Source organism: Camarhynchus parvulus, chromosome 1 (genome assembly GCF_901933205.1).
Source record: "Camarhynchus parvulus chromosome 1, STF_HiC, whole genome shotgun sequence".
Lineage (NCBI taxonomy): Eukaryota > Metazoa > Chordata > Aves > Passeriformes > Thraupidae > Camarhynchus > Camarhynchus parvulus.
Genome location: NC_044571.1, coordinates 2,736,323 through 2,761,741, shown reverse-complemented (window position 1 = coordinate 2,761,741; position 25,419 = coordinate 2,736,323). Strand labels below are relative to the sequence as shown.

The following is a 25,419-nucleotide window of genomic DNA, read 5'->3' as shown; positions in this document are numbered from 1 at the left end:
GAAAGCAATACTGGACCAGCATTAGGTGCCTTGCTAGGCCAGAGATGCCATGGACAGAATTCCAGCCTGCTGTTTGTCCCCTGGTCCTGCTCTCCATAGGAGAACAGAGTGTGGGTGAGCACTCCTGTGGATCCAGGCTGGTTCTCCAGCTCCAAGTCACTTGCCCAGAGGGCAACAGTTTCATTTTATTTTAGGCAGGAAGAGAACGCAACAGAAGGACTGAAAACAGTGACAGCTTTATGAGGAGGTGGAGAAGAACAAATGCTGGGAGTCTTTTTAATCAAAAGGTCAAAAAGGTCTTTTAAAATTGCTGGATTTGATGCACAGCATAGTATGGCCCTGAAATGTCACTCTGCCGCTCCTGACTGAGCCATTACTTCCCTTAGACTAAATTCCAGGCCAGTTTTATTTGCATTGATGTTCCTGGGATAACACCACCGAAGATTAAATGTGTTCAGCCTGCCAAAGAGAGGGAAAATTTTGCGAACAACACTAAGCACTGTTTTTCCCCTACCAATGTGGAGATGTTATAATATATTTCTGCCTCCTACAAACACACCAGTGCACACAGCTGCAGTTTTTAGCTCCAGTTATTAATTTTGTCTGGACCAAATAAAACCAGCACACTCAAACTGGACTGAGAGGATGAGCAGGGTGAGTGAGAAATTGATTGATTCATTCATTGATTCCACAGGGAGGCTTTACGAGACACAAGTTGTACAAATACTAAATGTAAAAGCAAATAATCAAGGTAATTGCAGAAGAAAGAAGGTGAAAGCCAGCGAGCCAGGCAATTTGTTAAAACTGATCACAGAACAAAAACAAGATGTTTCCCATTTAGCCACAGCATCCCTGCAATAGGAGCTTGTACTTCATTTCCGTGTGAATGGCACTGAGGTCAGATTGCCTGCTCGGGTCAGCCTGAAATCAGCTGTAACTGATGGGCATTTACCACATCAGCTTTATTCGTGGCTTGCAGATGTTGCTCTGTGTAAGAAGACAGAGATAATAAACAGGGTACCCGGGGGAAGCTGTGGTGCCCTGGGGGCCCCTGTGCGGCAGGTCAGGCCATCAGCTCCTGGTGTGGATTCCCCCCAGATTTAAGAGTAACTTAAAAAAAGGGGTTTTAGAAGTTTGAAAAGGGGTTGCAGCTTAGATTAATTTAGAAACAGGGTTTCAGCTTCTTTGGTACCCACACAAATAACACCCAGTGTGGGTGGTTACACTTTTCCTTTCCCTTTCACTAACTCTGGGGACCTGGAGGTCACTGGGATGGGCATTGCCAGCAGGTCAGGGCTGACCCTGCCCCTGTGCCCACCCTGGGAGCACCTCTGGCTGCTGTGCCCAGCTCTGGCTCCTCAGCGCAGCAGGGCCAGGAGCTCCTGGAGCTGAGCAAGGGCCTGGAGCAGCTCCGTGCCCAGGAAAGGCTGAGGGAGCTGGGGCTGCTCAGCCTGGAGAGGAGCCCAGGGAGAGAGAGGGGCCTCAGCCCTGCCTGGCCCTGCCTGGCCCTGTGTCTGTCCCTGTGTCTGTCGCTGTGTCTGTCCCTGTGGCTGTCCCTGTGGCTGTCCCTGTCTGTCTGTCCCTGTGTCTGTCCCTGTGTCTGTCGCTGTGTCTGTCCCTGTGGCTGTCCCTGTCTGTCCCTGTCTGTCCCTGTGTCTGTCCCTGGCTGTGCCTGTGTCTGTCCCTGCCTGGCCCTGTGTCTGGCCCTGTGTCTGGCCCTGGCTGTCCCTGTGTCTGTCCCTGTGTCTGTCCCTGGCTGTCCCAGGAGCAGGGAGGTCATTCTGTCCCTGCACTGCTGGGGTCACACCTGGAGTGCTGTGCCCAGCTCTGGCCCCTCAGCTTGGGAAGGACCTTGGGACACTGAGCACATCCAGAGGGGACAACGAGGCTGGAGAGGGGCTGGGAACACAAACCCTGTGAGGAACCCCTGAGGGAGCTGGGGCTGCTCAGCCTGGAGAAAAGGAGACTCAGAGAGAGGGGCCTCAGCCCTGCCTGGCCCTGGCTGTCCCTGTGTCTGTCCCTGTGTCTGTCCCTGTGTCTGTCCCTGTGTGCAGAGGTCAGAGCAGGCCCAGGCTCTGCTCCAGGCCCAGCAATGGCCCCAGAGCCACGGGCAGGGCCTGAGCCCAGCAATTCCCCTGCACAGGAGGCACAACTTGTGCCCTGGGCAGTGCCCAGCCCTGAGCAGAGACCAGAGGGGCTCTGGGGGCTCCTCCTGGGGACATTCCAGAGCCACCTGGACCCAGCCCTGTGCCCTGTGCTCTGGGATGGCCCTGCTGGAGCAGGGAGGTGGCACCAGGGATCCTCTGTGGGCCTTGCCATCCTCACCCATCCCGTGACTCTGAGGGTCCATAAGTGATTCTCTCTTTTAGAGGCGATCTCTGAGGCCCTGGAAGGGTGAGGTGCCCATGCAGCAGGAATTCTCTTTGCTCCCAATCCCAAATTTATCAAACTTCAAGGAATCTTGTTGAGGACCCTCTGCTGTAGCTCTCCTTAGAGTCCTTGTAGATAAACAAGAATAGCAAATGTGAGGAGCCCATTATCTCATTCCATAACAATCCACAGAAGCTTCTTAGGCCGTTATCCTTTTTATCCCAACATTTGCAGAGGTGCAAATAGAGTGAAAAAAACCTCTCAATCCAGGCCAGCTTCCCTTGCTGTGAATGTGAGCAGGCAAATCCTCCAACCCCCTCCACTGCCAGAGGCTGGGATTATATAAACCGGTGCTTTCTCCACTTCACCCTGATCATTTCAGCTTCCACCACAATCCTGAGTTACAAACTCCCTGCCCTCTTGGGCTCCGGGGCTGTGTCCAGCAGCCAGAGGGAAATGTTTGTTCTGCTGCTGCTCCCTGTTGCCGGCTCGAGGAAGCATCAGATAAAAATGTCTGTGATGCAGCTTCATGTACAGTACAAAATACCACTCTCACAAGCTGGAGGAGGAGTAACAGCTTCAAAATAAAGGGTTTAGTCACCATTTCAGAGCTCAGTATCCAGTGGGAAAAAATTGTGTTTATATACAGGGAATAAAAAAAAAAAAAAAAAAAAAAAAAAAAAAAAGGAGAGGTTTCTGTGCATCTCCCCCACTCCTCCTGAATGCACATTCCTTGTTTTGTGTTCCACATACCTCAGGTCCTCACTATTCATTTCACACATGATTCCCACACATTCTGTGTAGATGGAAATAAATATCCATTTGTTGACACAAAGGAGATCCATCTTGGGATACAGGGAGGCGTGAAAGTCAGAAACAAGGGCAAAAACTTCATCCAGGCCTTTTGGAAATCATAATAATCATCACAGAATCACAGACTCATCAAGAGACCTTCAGCGCCACCCCAGCCCCAGCAGCATCAGCCCAATCCCTGTCCCCAAGGGCCACATCCAGATTCCTCTGGGACAATTCCAGGGACTCCAAACCTCCCTGGGCAGCTCATCCCAAGGCCTGACCACTCTGACAGGGATTTTTTTTTAATCTCCAATCTGAACCTTCCCCTGATGCCATTTGAGGCCATTTTCTCTCCTCCTTTCCCTTGGACGTGGCAGCCCCCACCTCACGCCAACTTCTCAAAGTGACAATCCAGATACAAACTGGAGGATTTCCCCCTTTTTTCCACACAGGCTGTCTCCAGGTAACTCTCAGGAATAAATTCTCAGCCACACTGACCCTTCCACTGTTGATATTTCAAAGGACTTCTAAGGCTTCTCCTTTAGTGTGATTCCAGATGTGTCTGGAAGTTACACAGACTATGAGGAAATTTAACAGGAAAAGGCCTTTTTACTGAACATAATATTCTAGCTTAAAATCTATATGTTTTCATCAAACTAGGAAATACCTTTCAACTAAACAGCAGCTTTTCTAAGGAAGAAAATATAGATATTGAAAAAATATGGATATACTGAAATAATGTTTTATTGGTGGGTTAGATTAATAAAGAAATTCAGGTGATATTCCCAAGAGTCAGTGAGAGTAAAGATCTTTCCAATCTCTCCTTCACCCTTGCTCACTCCCATCAATTATAAAGGACAGCCCAAGTTCAAATCCTGTCTTTGCTTTACTCCAAAGGTAAATCCAAGATTTCTCACTCCAAGTCTGTTGCATAAAAAGGGGAACATATTTTGTACCCAGCCTTTGCTCCTCCCTTTGTCATTTTTTCTGAACACTGGGTTATAAACCCAAACTATTATAGTTATTTATAGTCAGTAGAATTTGTTGGATCTTATTTTTAATTGCTAGATATTCTGAAAAAAAATCCCATCTGCATCAATCTGAGGACATTTTCCATTTTTCTGCTCAAGCAGTGATCTGGAAGCCAGTTGTTTACAAAACCATGGTGTGAGGCAAATTAGGATGTCTGAAAAGGAATGCTCTGACAGAACTGCCTGGAAATTTTGATTTTTGCCAGTAAGTTCTTTGTGTCCATCTTGTTCATTGCTGGCTAATTACCACCTTTGCAGACAATCTACATGGTTAGATCTCCTTGGAAACTAGCAAGGCTAGGAAAAAATAAATGTAAGACTCTATATTTGAACTCAGAAATTGTTTTTTTAGCACTGAATTAGGGCCAAATCATTTCTGATGTCAACTGATCACAGTATTTACTTTAACAACATTCTCTCAGAGGAGAGGCAAAATATCTTGCTTAGCATCTGTCCACTTCTAATGAACCTCCTGTGAGTATTGGAGAGCATGCCCATGGCTTCAGAAAGAGAAATGTGTGTATTGGACAGCTGGGAAAATATTAAAAAATATAAAAATCCCATGACAGAGTGAGCACATGAGCCTGGGGATCCATTTCTCACTTATTCCTGTGTAAGCTGACAGTAGAGCCCTTGGAGGGTCTAACCCTGTCTATTCAAAGACCTTTTCTATACTTAAACTGAATGAGGAAAGGGTTAAATGAGATATTGGGAATTAGGAATTGTTCCCTGGCAGGGTGGGCAGGCCCTGGCACAGGGTGCCCCTGGATCCCTGGCAGTGCCCAAGGCCAGGTTGGACACTGGGGCTGGGAGCAGCCTGGGACAGTGGGAGGTGTCCCTGCCATGGCAGGGATGGGATGAGATGATTTTTGGGGTCCTTCCAACCCAAACCTCTCAGTGATTCCATGATTCCGTGAGTTATCCAGGTCCAAGCCTGCCTGATGCAATTCATCAGCCCAAAAACCTGAACACTTCAAGTTATCGGGCGTCAAACTCTCCTCACCAAAATAATAATCTAGCAACTCTTGAGCTTCACAGTTGTGGGTAGAAAAGCAGAATTTTGAAAGAGCCTTAACAGTGTTGATTATGGATGGCACTGGATGATCTCTTTCAGCCCAGGCCATTCTAGGATTCTAGGGGTTTGCCAAACTTCCAGATGTCCTGATATTTTCCAAATCCACAACCTCCCAGAGGGAGCAAGCTACAGCAGCCACTACCTGCTGTTAAAGGAAAACTTCCTTGTTTTAAAACCAACAAACTTCAGCTGTTTTGAAACCAAACTCATTGTGTGAGATCCATGGGATTTTCCATTTTCCATCTCCATGTCAACCCTTTCAGCCTTCACCCTCTTCAGGCTGAACATTCCAGGCTTTCCTTAACCTTTGTTGGCCCGTTCCACTATCCCAGGCTGCTCCAAGCTCCATCCAACCTGGCCTGGAAAACTTCATCCTGGACAAAGAGAAGGAAGTTACAGCTCAAAGATGAGGCTATTTTGCCACCAGATATAAAATGAATTAAACAGAAATATTCTCCATAACACAAAGACAACTATCTCACCCTGGGAACAAACTGAGACGAGGCTGGATCCTGCAAATTCTTTTCTGTCACCTCTCAAAAACAAACACACAGTCCCTTCTCTCTGTTGCTGTAGTGCCTCCTTCCTTCCTTCCTTCCTTCCTTCCTTCCTTCCTTCCTTCCTTCCTTCCTTCCTTCCTTCCTTCCTTCCCCTTTTTCCTTCCTCCTTCTTCTTCCTTCTTCTCCTTCCTTCTTCCTTCCTCCTTCCTTCCTTCCTTCCTTCCTTCCTTCCTTCCTTCCTTCCTTCCCTTTTCTCCTTCCCCTTCCTCACCACCTGCTTCTCTTTCTCCTTCTCTCTGTTAAAACACACGCATTACAGTCCCAAGTATTTCACTCTGCCCTCCATTCCTCCAAATCTTGGGCATTCCAGCATCCTTATTTCTGTCCCTCACATCCATGTCCTCTGATGCTTCAATGCAAACCAGAGCACAACCAGACCTTTGAAGATTTTGTCACTGAAAATGAATCCAGGTGCATTTCTGCCATGGCCTTGAGAGGCTGCCTGGAACAGAGGCTGGGCAGAGTTAAAGGAGTAAAGCAGGGATTTATTAAAAAGGCCTTTTTAATAAAGGATCCACCTTGGGCAGCACAAGAGCCCAGCTGGGGCTGCACCCAAGATGGGCCCCAAGTCACGAGTTTTCACGCTTTTATAGGTTTTGGTTCATTTCCATATTGGGGTTAATTGTCCAATTACAGCTTCAGGTTATGAAGTTCCATCCTCCCAGATTGCTCTCCTCAATTTACCCTTGTTTATACTTTTTGGGCCTGAAGTTGCAACAGTGTCCTTGGTTCCCAGGCTGGAAAAGGATTGTTTTGTGTGACTGAACTGTGAGGAGAACTTGCTAACACTTCATATGAAGTTCAGAGTTACACACTAATGCAGCACAGAATCTGGGAAATATGAAAGCTAAAACTTAAGGCATCAGAACGTGCCCTGATCTGGAAGACCTCACTTGCAACTTGTCCATATTGAGAAAGTCTGAGCATCTACAAAGCCACCAGTCCCACTTTTAGACCATCCAGGGTGGCTTTCATGGTGCTTGGGCAGGAGGGAAGGCAGAAGAAGCCCTATCAGCCCCTTCAGGTTGGACACCAGGAGGAATTTCTTCCTGAAAAGGGTGCTAAGGTCTTGGCAGGGGCTGCCCAGGAGTTTTGGAATCCCCATCCCTGGAGGTGCCCAAGGAAGGTCTGGAGGTGGCACTCAGAGCTCTGGGGTGGGGACAAGGTGGTCATTAGGAACAGCTTGGACTCGATGATCTTAGAGGGCTTTTCCAACCCAAATGATTCTGAGATTCCATCATCATCCCTAGAGAAGCATTTCGATTGTGCCACTGGCCTCCCCCTCATGGATGGGTCTTTGAGTTATCTTTACACAGAAGAAAACCAGAAACCTTCCCAACACACTGCCTCACTTGTTTGCAAATGTTCAAGCCTTATTTCATGCACTGAAAGCTGCTCTGAAGCAGCCAAAGTCTATTTTTACCACCTCAGTTCTCCATTTAATTTTGGGTTTGGATGCACAAGAAACACGTTCTCGTTACCAGTCTATTCATTTATCAAAAGCTCCCCTCCGTGGGCTCAATATTTTTGTTTACTGTTTTCTCTTGAAAAGGTCAGCTCCTTTATCAGCTGTTTCTTTAAGTGAGTCTGTACCTGTCTAAAAAAGACATGAAATTCACATTTTAGTGCAGCACATTCCTTGTCTCATGTAGCAGCTCTAACAAGAGCAATCTGTATTTCTGCTGTCCGTGGCCACATCCCTGAAAGGCAGCTGGCTCATTTCACTTTCCCTGCACAACTCAGGAGAGATGGAAAAAGCAGAAACTCCCCTTTTTTCTCTCAAGACATCTGAAGGCTACGAAAGCTTTGAATTATTTGTGCTTCTGCTGAGCTTTGCCTGCTCCAGAAGGGATAGACGGGCTTTGCAAGCTGAATGTACCATCAAAAATCTCAATTATTTAAAAATCATAACACCAGCGCAGCCTGTTCTGGTGAGATCCCTCCACACCATAGAAATAAAACATAATTCCACAATAACATTTTATTTTTATGTTGACCTCTCCATTCAGCCACCCAGAATCAAAGGCCATCAAGACTCCCTCAGATATTTGCAAGAAACTGGATGTTGCAATCTGGGGTGACGGGAAAATCCAGCACTGCCAAATCTTTCTCCTTTTTCCAAAAGGTTCCAGTTAGCCCTCAAAGGACCTTTATTTTTAGAGAGGAAACTGGTGACTCGTGCATGGAAAAATCCTGGGGAATGATGGATTATTTTTAGCCAGATTAGAAAAACCTACAGGAAAAATCAAGGGCAATCAAAAAGTCTTTTATACTTTTTAGCAAAGCAAGAAAAACAAGCAGAAAACCCCTACCTCACTCATAATAGAGATTACAGAGTTTTTCATATAATCCCTCCATTTTGAGTTTATTTAATTCATCTGAACAATTTTGATTTGCTAAAGTTGGGTAAAATATTGCTGTGAACAAGAAGTGCAAATCTGAATTATGAAAGTATTGTTAAAAGTACCAGAATTTCAGCATTTTACAGACAAAATAAAACCTTTTGAAAGTTTGAAATTAAATTTATTTTCCCTTATAAGGTATTTTGGAAAATATTGTTGATCAAATCAAATCCAATTTACAAAAAATATTTCCCTGCTTCTAAATAGTTTTTTCCCCCATTACTTACATCCCTATAGAAAAGGATAATGGCAATTAGAGCAATTACAGCAATTTCGCAGCAACTCTTTTGAGATTTTTTCAAGCAAATTTATAGACCTATTTACTTTATTATGTGTCTTAAGTGAAATAGCACAGTAAATGGTAATTTAGACACCACTGAATTGCTTATTTCAAGACAAAATGTTGCTATTTGTTAACATGGAAAGATTTTTTTTGTGGTTTTAACTTATATTTCTACTCTTGTTGGGTCTGATATTGTCCTTGTGTGAATACATCTTTGAACAACTTCTTAGATGGGTATGAGTATAAAATCCTGTGGGGCTGATGCTCATTGCAGAAAAAATATGAAGTTTTTCATTCAGTTTAAACAAAAGTAAGAAAAAATCTGGATTGAAACCAAACATATGTTTACTCAAACTCTTACTTAAAAATTAAAAAGCATGAGTTGAGTCAGTTTTATCTCATTGCACTCCAATTGTTTTGTGGACAAACCCACAAAGTCTGACCTAAGCTAAGCTGGGGTTGAAGGTGGAGAATGAGAATCAGGCAGATGCAGCTTGGAAAATCCAAGCACACAAAGCAGGAGCAGGGGTTTTTCGTCTTGAAGATTCTTCACAGGGACATGGAGGGGAATTGTGGTTTGAAAAAATATTTGACTGAAAAATATTTGCTGGAGCTTTGGGAGCAGCAGCAACCATGAAAAAAAAAAGAAATATTTCTTGCAACTCCCTCTTATAGAGATGGATTTCTTGGTGTCCAATAGTGCGGTTAACTCAGCTTGTTTTCATGACATTGGTAGGAATTTAGTATTTCTGAGGGTTCCAAAATCTCACTGAAGTTCTGAAAGGGATCCAAAAGCCTAAATACCAACCACAGTTTCAGAAATGACTCAGAGGAGGCCAGACAGGATGATGGATAAGGCTCATTTCCTTAGGAAACATTGCTAAAGTGCCATTCTGAACTCACCATTTCCAGGTTATCAAAACACCACAGCCTGAAACCAAACATTGACCCAGCTAAATTATGCAGGGTTTTTAAAAGTTTCTTTTTTCTGGATGTCACTTCCAGCCTGATTTCTCAGTTGTTTTCTCCTCTGCAGTCTATAAACTGCACAAAAGGGAAAATCATCAGCAAGAAACCAGGTCTTTGTATTTCACCGTGACTTCTTTTGGCAGGGAAAGGGGAGGAAGGCAGTGATGGCCTCATTATTTAGCTTTAAAAAAGCAGCCAAAATCCCATTATCACCTGAAAAAATGGAGAAGGAGCAGCATGGAAAGAACACAAGAGCTGTTGAGATAAACTAATTTTAAGAGGGGTAATTGCCTGACCCCTGAGATATTATTTGAGGCAACTTTTGGATGCCAGAGTTTGGGTTTGCATCTTAGGCCACCTCAACCAACAGAAAACTGTGAACATCCTGCAAGTCACCACCACGAGGGAAAGCAGAAGCCACAGAAATGTTGTTTCCCCAGTGAAATATTACAGTCATTTTTCTTCTCAAGTGTGTAAAAATTAAAGTCTTGCCTGAGTTTTGTATAGGAGGAGCATCCTGCTCTCCTGAAATAGAAGCAAAAGCCATCAAAATTCCCCTTTGGCTTCAGGGAATTTGTCAAGAAAGAGATCTCCATTACCAGATTTAAAAAGTAATTATTATCATTTTCTGTTTCAATTTTTCCAGTGTTTTCCATCCTTTTTTTAACTTTGTGCAGCAGTAACAGCAGCAAGCAAACCAATATGCTTGGGCAATGTCTGTGTCCTGGGGGCAGCCAGATTGGCTGGAAGCTGACTGAGGAAAAGAATACAATTTCAGGAGAGAAGTTTCTGACATGTTTTCATTCTTCTGTCAAAAATTGGAGGGCAGGAGGAATCACATATCTGCCCTCCAAAGTCATTCTTTTCCCTGTAGTCTGTATTTTTGGGGAAAAAAAAATAGGAATTGACAGTTCTTCTTAGCTCAAATACCTCATCTTTACCAGTGGGATTTGAGCTGTTCTCCCAGAATTTTGCTGCCCAAAGAAGCTGCAAAATTGGTATCAAAGGGCAGTCAGAAACGTGGAAATATTTGCTTTGCATTGGTGCAAGTGGCAGGGCTTTCCCCAGCCAGTGACCATCCTGACCCAGGGAAAGGTTATTCAGTGCAAACAAATGTTTTGCAGAGCAAAAGTGAACTCTCTCAAAGTCATCTGATATCCTCTAACCTGAAACTGATCAGATCCAAGGTCTTTATCAACATCTAAACTCTTCTGCCCCTTTTGGTAGGAAGGTGCTAGAAGCTCTTGGCCTTGCTTCTCAGACCATTGCATAAGTTATTGGTTTCACTTGACTGCTTCAGCATCTTGATGGAATCAAGCCCTTCCTTTCTGACCAAAAATATCCCTCTCCATCATTCCTCTGCCTTTTATTTAGGAGAGTTCATTGATCAAAGCAAAGGAGCTGTCAGAGGGTGCTGGCGTAGTCAAGATGGTTCCAGCACCTGCCCAAGGAGCTCTGTGAATATTCAGGCACAAGGCTGCCTCAAGGTTGTTCAGCAATGCAGGAAAATATTGGATTTGGCTATGCCAAGGACAAAGATTCAAGTGAAAACACCCTGACTTCAGGCGAAAAAGGGGGGAAAGGACAGGAACAGAGCTGGGATAGAAAACAGCAAGGAAAGAGGGGCTGGCTTCTCCTGCCAGTACAAAAATTGGTGACAGCAACTCCTTCTGAGAGGGTGCATTTCTCTCCTCTCTGGTGACCTAACTGGACACACAGACTTTGACAAACTGCCTGCCTTGATTTCCAAACTTTTCCCATGTTGGAACATGCACCAGCCTCACCACCAAGCTGAGTCCATCTACAATGTTAAATAAAACCAGGAATGATTCTGCAGCCTTGAGACCAAGCAGTACAAGATGTCCAAGTCATACTGCAGAGCACCTGGCCCTGAGTCTTGTGGGGACCTTCTCTTGGTTTTAAGACATAATTAGTTTATTAACAGTGATTTTTTTGCCACTTCCAATTATCTGGAACAAGGTGAGGTCTGTGTTGCAGGCCAGGGGTTTATGCTGCTTTAAGCAAGGTGAGATGAGAGCCTGGAGGTGTCTGAGGGAGCAAAGGTGGAACTGTGTTGGCAGACAAGAGTGTAAAAAGCCAAATCTGATTCAATCTCATCCATGCTGCTGAATGGAAGCACATCCTGTCTCCCAAACCCTTCCCAGGTATTTTCTTGGAACACTAATTGGGCCAAAGCCAAAACAAACAATTTACTAAATTAGCAGTGCGGTCGCCACTGGACAGGGCAGCCAAACTCCTATTTACACTTCCAGAAACAACCAGGAGAACTCCCCAGATATCAGAGATATTACATAGTGAAGAATTAAATGAGTCAGAATTATCTGTGTGAAATGTTTGGGACGGAATCATCTACACAAAATAGCTCAGCTGATCAGCTCGTTTTTGTTCCCAGAATTTTCAGTCGGGAAAATTGTGATGGGAAAAAAAATCGCGAGAATCTCTTCCCACAAAAGTTGGGAATTCTCTTTTTCCATGTAATCAGTAAAGAGAATACCGGGAGAAATCAGAATTTAACCAGCCCTCATGTAATTTCTCTGTGAGGCTGACCTCAGGTGCAAAAATGAAGCTGCAGAGAAGATGAAGCCCTACTCTCCTCAGAGGTGCGCTCTAGAAGTTTGTTCTGTGTTGAGCAGCACACTGAAACCTTTAGAGATTCCTTACAATCCAGAATATTCACTGATTTAAGCAGATTTTGAATTAATTTATTTATTATTTCTAGCAGTTAAAGCGTATAAGTACAGTTTAAAATTGATAACAATAAGGTCAATACAAGTTTTTCACGCTTTCCCCTTTTCCTGGTACACCTCACAGAGAAGAAAAGCTGAGTTCCCAGGAGATTTTTGGAGAAATTTTGTAACTGACAAAAATTCTGGCATTCAGACACCTGATAGCAACTGGCAGAAATAATTGGTGTTGAGTAACTGGAAAAAGAAATCTCAGAGATCACATTAGACAAGGACACCTTGCAGAAAGTCAGGGGACCTGTCTGACCCAGAGGTCTCAGAAGGCAAAAGTGTGGCCAGGATTTGCAGCTTGTCGTGGTTTGAAAAGCCAGGTGTCTGCTAAGAAAGGCAGGAGCCTCCCCTGAAATGGAAAATGTAAACCTTCTCCTTCTGAATTATTATAATTTTGAAATTGAAAGGCTCTCAGGCAAAGATGAGGGAATAGGAATAACAGTTCTTTACCAGGAAAATTAAAAATACAAATGTAATAATACAAAAAAACAAAAACCACTGCCACTGTGTGTCAGGGGGGTGGCACAGCCCCATCCCATGGGGGCTCAGCCCTCCTGCAGTGCCAGCTGTGCTGCTGCTGCAGCAGGGATCCTGCACAAGGGGGGAGTTTTCCTCTGCAGCTCCAGGGCTGCTGCAGATGGGCCTGGGCTCCCTCTGGCAATGCAGGGCAGCAGAAAGCTGCTCCTCTGGCAATGCAGTGGGCAAAGGCTGCTGTGCTGTGCCAGGCTCAGATTGGATCCAGGTAGGAATGCTTGGCTCCTCCCCTGGGCGCAGCATCTCCCCATGGGATGCTGGAATTGGATCAGCCCTGCAGGGACACTCAGTGGCCATGGACAGCAGAGATCTCCTGGAGGGAGGGTTGGCTGTGGGAGAGAGAAAGAAAAACTGCCCCATGGACAGCAGAGAACTGCCCCAGCTCTGACAGATGGGAATAGAACACACAGCCCCATTTCCAACCTCAGACACAGCTGATGGGGCCTGGCAGCACCAGGATCCATCAGTGATCCCTGTTATCCCTCTGGCAGCACCTGGTTTGGCACACGGAAACAGCAAAGGAGAGCCCAGCTCTGGTGTTGCCAGGCGGCACAACTCAGGCTGGCACACCTGGGCTGTCTCTGCTGCTGTCCTTGTGCCACTGCCGGCAGCAGCACTGACAATAGTAAGCATTTTCCAAGCGCAAAAAATGTTTTATCTCAGCTTTGTCACCTTGTTAGAGGAAACAGGGCTCTGAGGAGGCTGATTTCTGCAGTGGTTGTGGATAGGACAAGGACATTATGGAATCACAGAATCATGAAATCACAGAATGGTTTGGGTTGGAGGGGCCTTAAAGGTCATCCAGTTCCAAGGGCAGGGAACCTTCCACTAGACCAGGTTGCTCCAAGCCCTGTCCAGCCTGGCCCTGGACACAGAAATACCTGCTCTGAGGCTCAGTCTCAAGCTTTTCTGGGAGCTAAAAACCTGGTAAAAGACTAATCTGACAGGAAACCTCTCCTTACTCCAGAAATCTTTGTTCAGTGCCAGGCATTTGCTCTAGAGATGGCTCTGAAAAAGCGCTGACTCCAAGAGCTCAGGCTTCAGGGAGCAAACAAGTTTCTTAATCTAATTTGGGACCCACAGCCATGTGAAAGGCTGAAGATGTTGATAATCAGCTGTCTCTGAACATCTTTGCAGGTTCACCGTCCTACAGCCAGGTGCAGACTTCTTACATTGCCCCATAAATGTTACCCAGCCAAGGCTGTTTGGCTTCCCTGTGATTCAAATGAAGATAAATTTAGCAAAGCAGATGTAAAAACAGCATTCTGGAGCCTTCAGTGGTAAATTCTGCAATGAAGTTGGTTAGCATCCAAGACAAAAACTACAAGGTCAAATGACTACCAAAAATGGAGTAATGTGCTTTTAAATTTGAGTTATCAGATTAATTTTTCCACCTTCCATAATAAAAGGGCCAAGAATCAGGAATGAATGGAAATGTTTGTACTGCAGAGACACAGAGTGTTACTCAGACTGATTTCTTGCAGCTGTACAGGCTTAAAAGAAATTAAAATAGTAGAACATTATTTTTATCGAGTTGGATTCGAAGGCACTGATGAAGCAGGTAATGTGAAAAAAACAAAGTATCATCCTTACAATCTCTTTTCTAATCATAAATATATCTCATTTCATGTCTTTTTTAGTGAAAGCTGCTGCTGAAATAAATCTCAGTCACACGCATGCTCCCTCTGAAATTAGGTTTATGATTCCATGGGTGCAAAGAAGCAATTTGGGTCTTGAAGAGATTTGCCAAGTCAGTGTTTATTGAGCACTCCAACATTTCAAAGTGAGGCCCAGCAATGCTTCCAGCTGAGTGAATAGTCAATCTTGCATTGATTTCAACAGTGCAGGATCAGATCCTAATTCCTTTCTTTTTCAGGGAAAAGGATCTGTGCTCGATGATAATGACTGCTTACAGTTGCTAGCTGATCATAAAAGACTCCACTTTTTTTCTCTAAACAAGACCCTTTCTCCTCATATCTTGTGGTGCCTTGCAGTGTGGATTATGTGGCTGGGTTCATCCCACAGACAAATCCCCCTCTATTCCCAGATTCCAGTGTTCCTGTGCCCTCTGTGCTCATCACAAACAAGTTTTCAAAGAGCTCTGAAACAAAAGCCATCCAGAGATGAGGCAAAGCATTCCAAAATCTCCCCTTCCCTTCTCTGACTTCTTCCATTGCAATCAAGAGCAGAAACAGAACAACGCGGATTTGGGGCGTTGAAGGCTACAGGAAATTCCTTGTGCTCTGCAAAGCCCAACAACCCCACAGGGGAGCCCAAAGAGCCACCAGGTCCTGCCAAATATTGTGACGGTGGTCACAAAGGTTTTTGGGATGAAGGAAGAGACGTAGATCTGACTCCATGATCAGAAGGCTTGATTTATTATTTTATGATATATACATCTATTTAAACTATACTAAAAAGAAGAAGAAAGGAGAGTTTCCAGAACCTGCTACCTAACCTAAGAATAGAAAAATAAAATATGATAACAAACCCCACTCTCTCGGCACAGTCCGAGAGAGCTCTCAGTTCTGGATTGGCCATTATTTCTAAACATCCAATCTGGGCCAATCCAGACAGACCTGTTGCATTCCACAGCAGCAGATAACCCATTGTTTACATTTGTTTCTGAGGCCACAGCTTCTCAGAAGGAAAAAATCCTAAAGAAAGGATTTTAGTGAAAAGGATGTCTGCGACAAAATATTCCACAGATGGATGCAGTGCCAGGGAGGTTGGGGACCACAGCAAACGAGAGGTAAAACTCTTGAGACTTCCCAAAAGCCAAACTTGGACCTTCACTTAAAAGTGGCCCTCATCCCACCAGGAAAGGGGGGAATGCAGACAGGAATCACAGTGCCTGCTCAACACATTTCTCTGCATGCAGTAAAGTCCATGAGAGCAATTTTTAGGCTGTAAATGATTTTGGAAATCAGGACATTTTCAATGAATTTGCGCGCAAAATGTTCACAGCTGTGTTACAAGAGTTAAAATCACTAAATTGCAGGGAAACTTCCACAGAACTTTCTAGGTCAGCTTCTGTTACAGAAAGGTCAGTTATGATTTGCAACATTCTCTGTTGAAGCTCCTCATTATTTTGCTAATCATTCACAACCAAAATAGGCTTACAGTACTTAAATTGGACGAGCAGGCCCTTCACGTTCCTCCTTTTGCTTTGTGTTTGCACAGCACCACAACAAGTTCTCTGCAGCACTACCAAAATACACCAAAAATCACATTGTTGATGATAAAATGATTGCTTAAGGGTTATGTTGATGTGTTACATTCACAGCCTCAGAGGGAGAGAGTGTGTCCTGTCCTGTTTTGTTGTTGACACTGGTTTCATGTTGTTCTACAGGCTCTAAATAAAAGGATGTGCTTGGAAAATCAGGACTGTGCCTTTCCAGTGCTGCTTTGGAGTAGACAAGAACATGACAGCAACATTTGATGCAGTTTTAGTAGAAAATTAAAATGTTCTGAGCACTGGCACAGTTCAAAAGCCCCTGGCATGGTTTGGACCAGCGCAGAACTGAGCACACACAACTCCTGGCTCCATTTCAGGACACAGATTATTCCTGTTTGGCAGACTGTATGACACTAACCTGCCTGGAAAACAATTGGAGTTCAATAATCCAAGTGTGGGCTGCACCACTCTTTACCCTCCACATGAAATAATAGGTCTGGGCACACTTAATTAGCTAATTTGGCCACAGCCAGGACAGAAGTGAACTGTTGAGGGACTTGTTTAGGAGAGATCCTTGTCATTTGCTGGGAAATTAAACAAATCACTGAAATCTCATATGTCTTGTAGGTTTTACCTCAGAGAATAACCAGAGCAGATCATTTGAACAGAACCCTCTAAATTGGCCTGGATTGGCTCATTACCTGGCTGTTGTGTTCAAACAAACATAATGTTTTCTGGGAGAGAAGGAAGAGTTCAGAAATACCTTCTTTCTTTTTTTTTTTTTTTTTTTTTTTGGCCAATGCAGATTAATAATATGTATATATTTTTGTCAGGAAGAAAAGCAGAGAGAGCAAAAATAGCTCTCAAGTGAGGCTGCTGCTACTCACTCCCCTGTTCCTGGATCCATGACAGCCATTATGTAACCAAAAGGAAAATTCAGATGAAATAAACAGCAGAAGTTAATTGGGTCGATATCAAGTAAAAATATAATTAGTCAAAGTATTTTGTGGCAAAGGCACTGACAGTATGTGGCTGTTCCTCGTCCTCAGTGGTGAGCAGGGATCCTGCCATGTGTTTAAAACTTATTCGTCAAGCATTTCCATGGAAACACACAGATGCATAACCTTTGGATCACTTATTTTGGGAATTGCTGCTCCCAAGGTTCTCTCTGGAGTGAAAACTCAGTCCAGGAGAGGATAACTGTGGTTCTGATCCAGAAACTCTCCACAAAGCAATACATTCAGAGCAGGATGGGGTGAGGGAAAGAAGGAAAGGGCATCTTGCAAAAAAGAAGAAAAGACAAAAAACTTGACCTTAATTTTTTCCTCTCAGAGTCTGAGAATTGAGAAACGACAGCACTGGGAAGAGACTGGAGAGTTTAGAAATGGCCAGATGCCCTCAGGAAGATTGAAATGTCTGCAAGAGTGTCAAATAAATGCTGTAATGAGAGAGACATTGGTTAAACACTGGGTTTGTTGTCCAGAGCTGCCCCCTTACAAAGCCAGATGAGAACCAGCTCCACTACAACTTCTCCAGGTGAAGAAAAACCCTCCCAGCGCTGGAACTGTCACAAGCTGACCCCACTTACTGTGACAGCAGCTCCCTGCTCCTACAAAATTTGTGGACACTTGACAAAATGTGGCGCTTCCCTCATGCTGTGAAAGCCAGGTCAGGCTGGCTGTGATGCACAAATCCACAAAGAGCATTTGGAAAGCATCAGTAAAAATTTGCTGTCTGAATAAAAGGTGCTCAAAGTACTTGCATAGGAAATAAACACTGCATGGAAAGCAGGAGGGGTGGGGTGGGAGGGCAGCCCTGGATGTCCCTTCACATCCCTCAGCACCTGGGTCCCCTCCCCGGATAATTTCTGGTAAGAGATGCTCATACAGGAAGGTTTGGGACATGATTCCCTTTCACAGCAGGGCCAGGAGTAAGGAATATTCTCTAAACCAACAGGATTCTCCTACTCCTGGTCTCTGTGTCCATGCCAGGATCTGACTGGGAAGGGAAAGCAAATTATTCATACTGCCTGAAAGATAATGAACCCCATTATATCAGCATTAGTAGTTTAACATAAAGCCTCAAAAGCCAGAGCCTTCAGAGGTTGTTCATAATTATTTGAGGATTCTGTTGCTGCAGTGATGTGATAACTCCTGTGGACTGGAATTTCCTTAGGCACAACGGAGAGCTGAGCATAAAATGTGAAGCCTTAACTTCAAATTTTCTGGCTTTGGCTTAAATCTTCCTCACAAAGGCCCTGCAATGCCTTTTGATTGTGTTTTGTCATGCATTGCCCAGCATCAGGGCTAATGCAAGCAGGCACACTGTCACTGACTGGGGGAGTTCATTCAGAACTGAGGGCCCTGGGACACAGCTCCCAGTGCTGCCACTGCCTTCAGCCCTGATAAGGCTCTCCTGAGACACACAGCCAACTGAAAAGGTGACAGGATGGGGGCCACGGCCTTAAAACATGGAATCTCTCTCAGATTCTGTGCTACTGGAGGGCTCTGAGACTTTCTTTGAAAGAGGAGCAGGTCAGGGGGAGAGACAACCGGGCTACAACCCCTTTTACCCCTGGATATTTCAATAAAACTCTGCAAGGGTCTGTGATCTTTCTCTACAGGTGCTGTGAGATTCCACACAGGACCTGCTGCACAGCCCACATTTCTAGGAGTGAAAAAGGCTTTAGAGCCACACTGACCCAACTGACAGCAACACTCCATAAAGAATGGCACAAAATCATAGCAGTGCTGCTTTTTAGACGGGATATTGGGAAGAAATCCTTCCCTGTGAGAGTAATGAGGCCCTGGCACAGGGTGCCCAGAGAAGCTGTGGCTGCCCCATCCCTGGAAGCGTCCAAGGCCAAGTTGAACAGGTCTTGGAGCAACATGGGGTAGTGGAAGGTGTCCCTGACCATGGCACGAGGGGGGGACTGGGTGATTTTAAGGTCCCTTCCCACCCAAACCATTCTGAAACTCTGTATTCAGAGTCAAGTACCTGGACAGACCCACCAGAAGATTTTTCCCTTTACAGTCTGGCAGAAGAATGACAGCAGCTAGGCAGAAGAGAAAGAATCAGGAATTCAAGAGCTGAAATTCCTGCAGGAAGAAGCCCCAGAAAACAGAAGGATTTCAGCTGAAAACAACAATTACCCCAGACCTCACCATGTGCTCCATGCAAAACACATCCCATTAAATCCACTCTCCTCCTCAGTGCACTCTTTTTTTCCCTGGCACACAACCATAGCAAAGCTATTTATCTCTAAAGGCTGAGAAACTAAAAAAAAGGCCCAGATCATTAGAGGACAAGGTACACTTGAATTAAAGGCCAGAGGCACAGTGAATTCAAATGAAATCTGAAGTACCATAGGTTTTACGTTGCTGGGAGAAGGACACACAATTCCTTGTCTCATTATCAGCAAGACATTGATTTTCTGTGGAAGTGTGCTTGAATTGCTCTTGATAGATATTACAACTTTCCTTCAACAAGAGGAGGATTGGTTCTTTCTAAAAACTGTTGGCTTTTTAAAAAGAAAAAAAAACCAAAACTCCTTGTACTTATTTAATACTTTCCCCACAGCAATGCAATTGATGGGAAAAAATAGCTCAGCAATAGCTCATTTTCTCTGCTCACCCCCAAGTGAATCCATTGCCTCATTTATATCTTTTATCTCCGTGAGATCTTTTTTGGTGCATTAAAAATTTCATTCATTAGACTGCAAAGGGGCGAGGGGGGAAGGGATATCTGCTTAAACCCATCTTGTGGAATTTAAATATGGGTGTGGGTAGGATGACCTGATAAGAAACGAGTTTGTTTTCATTTTATTTCTGTGTAGCAATAAAATGAGGGTGCTTGGCATCCAATTTTTGTGTTAGCAAAACACAATGGATTCAGCAAAGAACAAGGATGATCATTTTATTGATCAACACAGGAAAAGGTTGTGTGTTGACTTAGAGCAATAACAAGAGGAATAATGACTTTTCTGTGTTTTTTTTTTGTTTTCCATGGCAGCCAACGTCCTGGAAGAAGACTCAATGGAGCAGGACATCGAGAGCCCTGTCACAATCCATCAACCAAAGTTGCCGAAACAAGCGAGAGAGGATCTGCCAAAAAACATCAGCAAAGAATGTGCCAAGAGGAAAATCCAGAGGTACGTTCGGAAAGATGGGAAATGCAACGTCCACCACGGGAATGTCAGAGAGACTTATCGGTACTTGACTGACATCTTCACCACCCTGGTGGATCTCAAGTGGAGGTTCAACCTGCTGATCTTTGTCATGGTTTACACGGTGACCTGGCTCTTCTTCGGCATGATCTGGTGGCTCATTGCCTACATGCGAGGGGACATGGATCACATAGGGGACAGCACGTGGACCCCCTGCGTCAGCAACCTCAATGGGTTTGTCTCAGCCTTTTTATTCTCAATCGAGACCGAAACCACCATTGGGTACGGTTACCGGGTCATCACGGACAAGTGTCCCGAGGGAATTATCCTGCTTTTAGTGCAGTCTGTCCTAGGTTCTATCGTCAACGCCTTCATGGTTGGCTGCATGTTTGTGAAAATATCCCAACCCAAGAAGAGGGCAGAAACCTTGGTTTTTTCTACAAACGCAGTCATTTCCATGCGGGATGGGAAGCTGTGTCTGATGTTCCGAGTAGGAGACCTTAGGAATTCACACATTGTAGAGGCATCAATACGAGCCAAGTTGATCAAATCCAAACAGACAAAGGAGGGGGAATTTATACCACTCAACCAGACAGATATCAACGTAGGTTATTACACAGGGGATGATCGTCTCTTTTTGGTTTCACCACTGATCATCAGCCATGAGATTAACCAGCAGAGTCCTTTCTGGGAGATTTCCAAAGCCCAGTTGCCCAAAGAGGAGCTAGAAATTGTTGTAATCCTAGAAGGAATGGTGGAGGCAACAGGTAACATTTCTTATACTTTGTATGAGGTAAATGCTTTAATTTTAGCAAGGAAAATCAGTGGTTTTGCTTCATTTTAAAGGAATCACTTCCACAGTCGTTGCATTTGAAAAAGGAGTTCGTTCTCTGGTGAGCTTCAAAATTAAAAGCATGCCCAGTTTAATTGTCTGTTCCATCTTGCCTAACAGAATTAGTGTTGTTTCTGCTCTGTTTGGAAAATGGGATAGCATCTCTCATTTTCTAAATTTTTCACAGCATGTCACCCAGTTATTTGTCACTCTATTGCGGGAGCAGCTCAACCACAGGGACCTTGTGGGATAAAATTGCTTAGGGAAAAAGAAAAAAAAAATTCAATGCAAAAACTCTGTTTGTGATTAACGTGGAAGCACCGTGGTCCTGCTGCTTCCAATCACTCCTGGGTATCTGCAGAACAACTGCCAGCCCTGTGGCATTCCAAGGCTGGATCCAGTAGGAAGTGATGATGTGTTCAGTTCTCTCTTTTTTTTTTTTCGCTTGCTCATTTTCCTTGGTTTTTTGTTTTAACTTGTAACGTGGGGCTTGTTCCACTCTAGCTCACAAAAGGTCTCGTCTGATTTGGTGCTTCACTGGGGCCCCCACAGGAGTGCACAGAACACTGGAAGCTGGGATGTACAAACAAGGAATGTTGTGTCGCCGGAGTCTTGTGGAGATGCTGGGCGGTTGTTACCTGCAATTATGCAGCAGAACAGCAGAAATCACTTGGTGCAGGGAAAAAAAGTGCTTGAAATCCACAGCAAATGCACCACTAAAATAATGTTTCTTTTTTGTATTAAAGCCAGAATTATAGGAGAAGTACTTTTATCTGTGTTTTAGAAGCTGGAGGTGTTTTTTTCCTGTTAATAACAGCATCAGTGCCTGAAATGAGTAAACATAATCAACACACGGGAATGGCGATTATAAAATGAAGATTTGATGTGCTTGGGGGAGGAGAAAACACTGATTATAGAATTATGAGTTTTGCCATTTTTCCCCACGACTGCAGCAAAACCCAGGGAAGTTTGAGCACGTGGATTCCACAGCTCTGACAGAGGCACAACCTTTCCAACCCTGACTCATGTTTTGCAACTGGAGCCAGGAAATAAAGAGCAGTCTCTTACTAGAACATGTGTGTGTGTTTCACACATCTATTATATGGTGTCAGAAGAAAACTGCATTTGTCACCATATAATAAACGTGTGAGACAAAAATGGAGCAGAGAGGGAAAAAAAAAAAAAACACAACAAAAAACTGAAGGGAACTTGGCAGGGAATTTGAAGTGGTAAATGCAAGGCTTCCAAATTTTCCAGGAAGTAGGTGGTACTGAAGAGAAATCAAGATGAAATGTTTAGTACTCCTGATCTGTGCAGTAGGCACTGAGATTTCAAACATCTGCATCACCTTCGGGTGAGACAATGAGGAAATTGCTGTTTGTTCCCTGAAACCATCCTGAGATCTCAGAATTGCAGCTGAAGGAACTTGACGTCCCAAGGGGGTGGGGGATATTTTCAGGTTTGCTGAACACTGTGTTTCCCAGCAAAGTGATTGGCAAGTAGTGGCAGAATAAAAAATGTCTCAGCAAAAACACCTACAAGATCAAAAGTCAGAATATTTCTGCAGTGCAGCAAATGTGGATTTGTTGGTTTAGAGTCTCATCTCTGTTTGTGATCCCCTCCCCTTCCCTCACCTCGTTTTCACCCCTGCACACGCCAGGGCTCTCTCCCAGGGGTTTTCTTTGCTGCTCTGGCCTGGCCACTTCTCCCACTCAGCCACCATCAGCCTCCCCTGCAGCACAAAACCCCTCAGACTGCTTGGGCTGGCAGAGTTTGAGATAAAATCACATTTGTCCTTATCTCAAACCTTTCCAGTCCTTATCAAGAGAGAAACTGAATGCAGTGATTTGGAAACCCACGGAAGATATCCAGGATTAGAGTTTCCCCTGCACTGGATGGGCCCATTTCCCATGTTAGGCTGTTCTGTTTGGGTAGAGCCTCCTGCTGAGTGAGATATGAGCAGAGGGCATCAAATAATGTCAGAATTACCAGCACAATATCTAAAACACATTTGTGCAGCAGTAGCTTCTTGTGCTGGGCTTTGACCCCTTGCACTGAGTTGTTTTTGTTGAAGGTGCAATCAGGCCAACCTTCTACCAACACTTGGAATTTTCACTCTTTTAATTTACAAATATTTACACACATTTAGACAAATATTACAAATATTTATAAATATTTGTATTTATTTGCATCCTGGCAAACATAATTTAGGCAGTCAAATATTCACCTTTCCTTCTTCCACCTGCTGCAGAGTGAGGGCGGGGAAAGAAGCTGCTCCCAGCAGCAAAGCCCAGCCCTGCATTCCTGCCAGCAGAGTTATGGAATCCAAAATTATAAATTTATAAAAGCTGAAGCCAGGAAAATGTGATGTCACCTACAGTGTCCTCACTTGGCGTCACTGCTGAGGGATCCAAACCAGACTGAGGTCATCAGGTTGTGTCATCCATCAGAAAAGCCACTCCCAAATCTGAGCAGGAAAAACAATCCTTTATCTTTTTTCAGAGCTTCCCCACTCAGATACAGCTTCAATGAGAAATAAAATGGGAAATGATAAGGGTAAACCTTTGCTAATATTGTTATTAATTATTGATTCTGCTTAAATTTGACTCAACAGGTAAATACATTTATAATACTTTCCACCCTAAGTGCTCCAAAATCACATTTATCTGTTGTATGAAACACAGTTTTTATGGATTGTCATGGGAATTCTGCATTGTGTGTTAGGACAGGAAATTAAGAATAATGCATTTTCTTAAATGACATTAAAATAATGAACCAAATTAAAATTCAGCAGAAAGTTCAACTCAAGGACCCCCTAATTCCCCATGGAAGCTTTGCCATAACTTTCTGAGATGCAAAAAGACGTGGATGTTTCTTTTCTAAGGCACATAACAAAGTATTATCCCAGGGACAATCCCTACACCTTGGTTATTCCCATTCTTTCTGCCACGAAAATCACTTTGAGGGACAATCCTCAGCAAGGCATTTTCCAAAAACATGAATTCAATCTGATTCCTTCATCCAGCACCATCAAACACTCAAAATAAGGTTGGTTTTTAAAAAAAAATTGTTATGGATCCTTTCAATATGCATTTTTAAATTTTATTTATTTGCAACAACATTCAAAAATATCTCTTTGCATTCAAAGGCTTGCAAAGATTTATCTCTCTGCTTTTCCTGGTGGTGGTGCACATCTCTTCAGAATGTCCAAAAACATCAATTTTGGGACAGCAAAAGCGCATTAGGCTGCTGTGGAACCACTGAGGAGCCTTGAAAATGGGGAGAAAAAATCCAACCAAACTTCACTGCAGCTAGAGGACACATCTGGTATTTCCACATTTTGCAGCCCCCATTTCCCAGAGTTTTAAATGTAAAATAATCTACAGTTAGGAATATTTTATGATAATTGAATCCTAGCCATAGGCTGAAAATTTTAAGTCTTTTTCACCTGGTAAAATCTATTTCTAAGGGAAGCCTTATCATCACAAGCAAAGTAGGTATTTTAAAAAATTAAGCAAGACTTGCAAATGTATAATTCTGATAAGGAAATAGACCCATAAGAAGGAAAGGAAAGCCTTTTAAATTTGGAAGGTGTAGTGGGAAGGTAAGGTAGTGTACAATAGCAAGAGAAACTGAGAAATAAACTCAAAGAGAGAGGGAGATGGAAAAAAAAGGGGGGGAAATGGTGAGATAGAGGAAAATTCTGAACAAAACTTGTGACGTTGTATCTGGCCAGTGGGATGCACTTGGTGACACTCTGGCGATTCCCTCTGCCTAAAAATAAACAGCTGAGCACTGAACAGTTCCAAGGAAAGAAAATTATTTGCACATTTGTGCTGTCAAAAAAAAACAAGCAACAAAGCCAGCCAGAGAACTTCAGGTTCAGATGGATAATTTTACAAATAAACCCTAAATAGAGTTCATTTATAATTCTGACACTGGGGCAGCTTTGAAAGTAGCATCTGCAAGAGGTTTTACAGCCACAGAAACAACCACACTTGCCAGCTGTGGAAAACATGTGTGCAAAGCAATAACATGTTCACTTGGATGGTTATTTATACCGTAAACAGCGCTCTCAACCAGACAAATATTGTATAAAGCTGTTCTCCACTGCAGCCCCTTTGACTGACTGGTTTATTGTGGGTTTGATTTCTCTGGGATGAAATGCCATATTTACCCCTTGGCCTTGCCCAGTCCTAGCAAACATCTCCCACTGATGTGGATTTAAGCAGTTCCAACCCTTCAATACCTCTCAGCAGACTTTGCTCTCTCCAAATAAAAATTGCTGGGGTTAGAGTGTCTCACTTGAATTTGCTACTGCTCTTCAAGGAAGAAATATTTATCCTCTCCAAGTGCTTCTTGAGGGCATGCAGGTGACAGGAAGAAAAACACCAGGATTACTCCCACCTGAGTGTTCCTGCAAGACAAAGAACAAAAGTGGGTTTCATTGTGCTCCAGGATGTGACTGA

General features: G+C 43.9%; 1 protein-coding gene across 1 annotated transcript in view; it reads left to right on the top strand.

Annotated features, from left to right (window-relative positions):
* KCNJ6 (potassium inwardly rectifying channel subfamily J member 6) overlaps positions 1-25,419 on the top strand; it is a 168,306-nt gene that overhangs the window by 112,606 nt on the left and 30,281 nt on the right. The window contains exon 3 of the mRNA XM_030948862.1: positions 19,965-20,885. Coding sequence (XP_030804722.1) covers positions 19,965-20,885 — 921 coding nt within the window. The remainder of the gene's footprint in view (positions 1-19,964; positions 20,886-25,419) is intronic.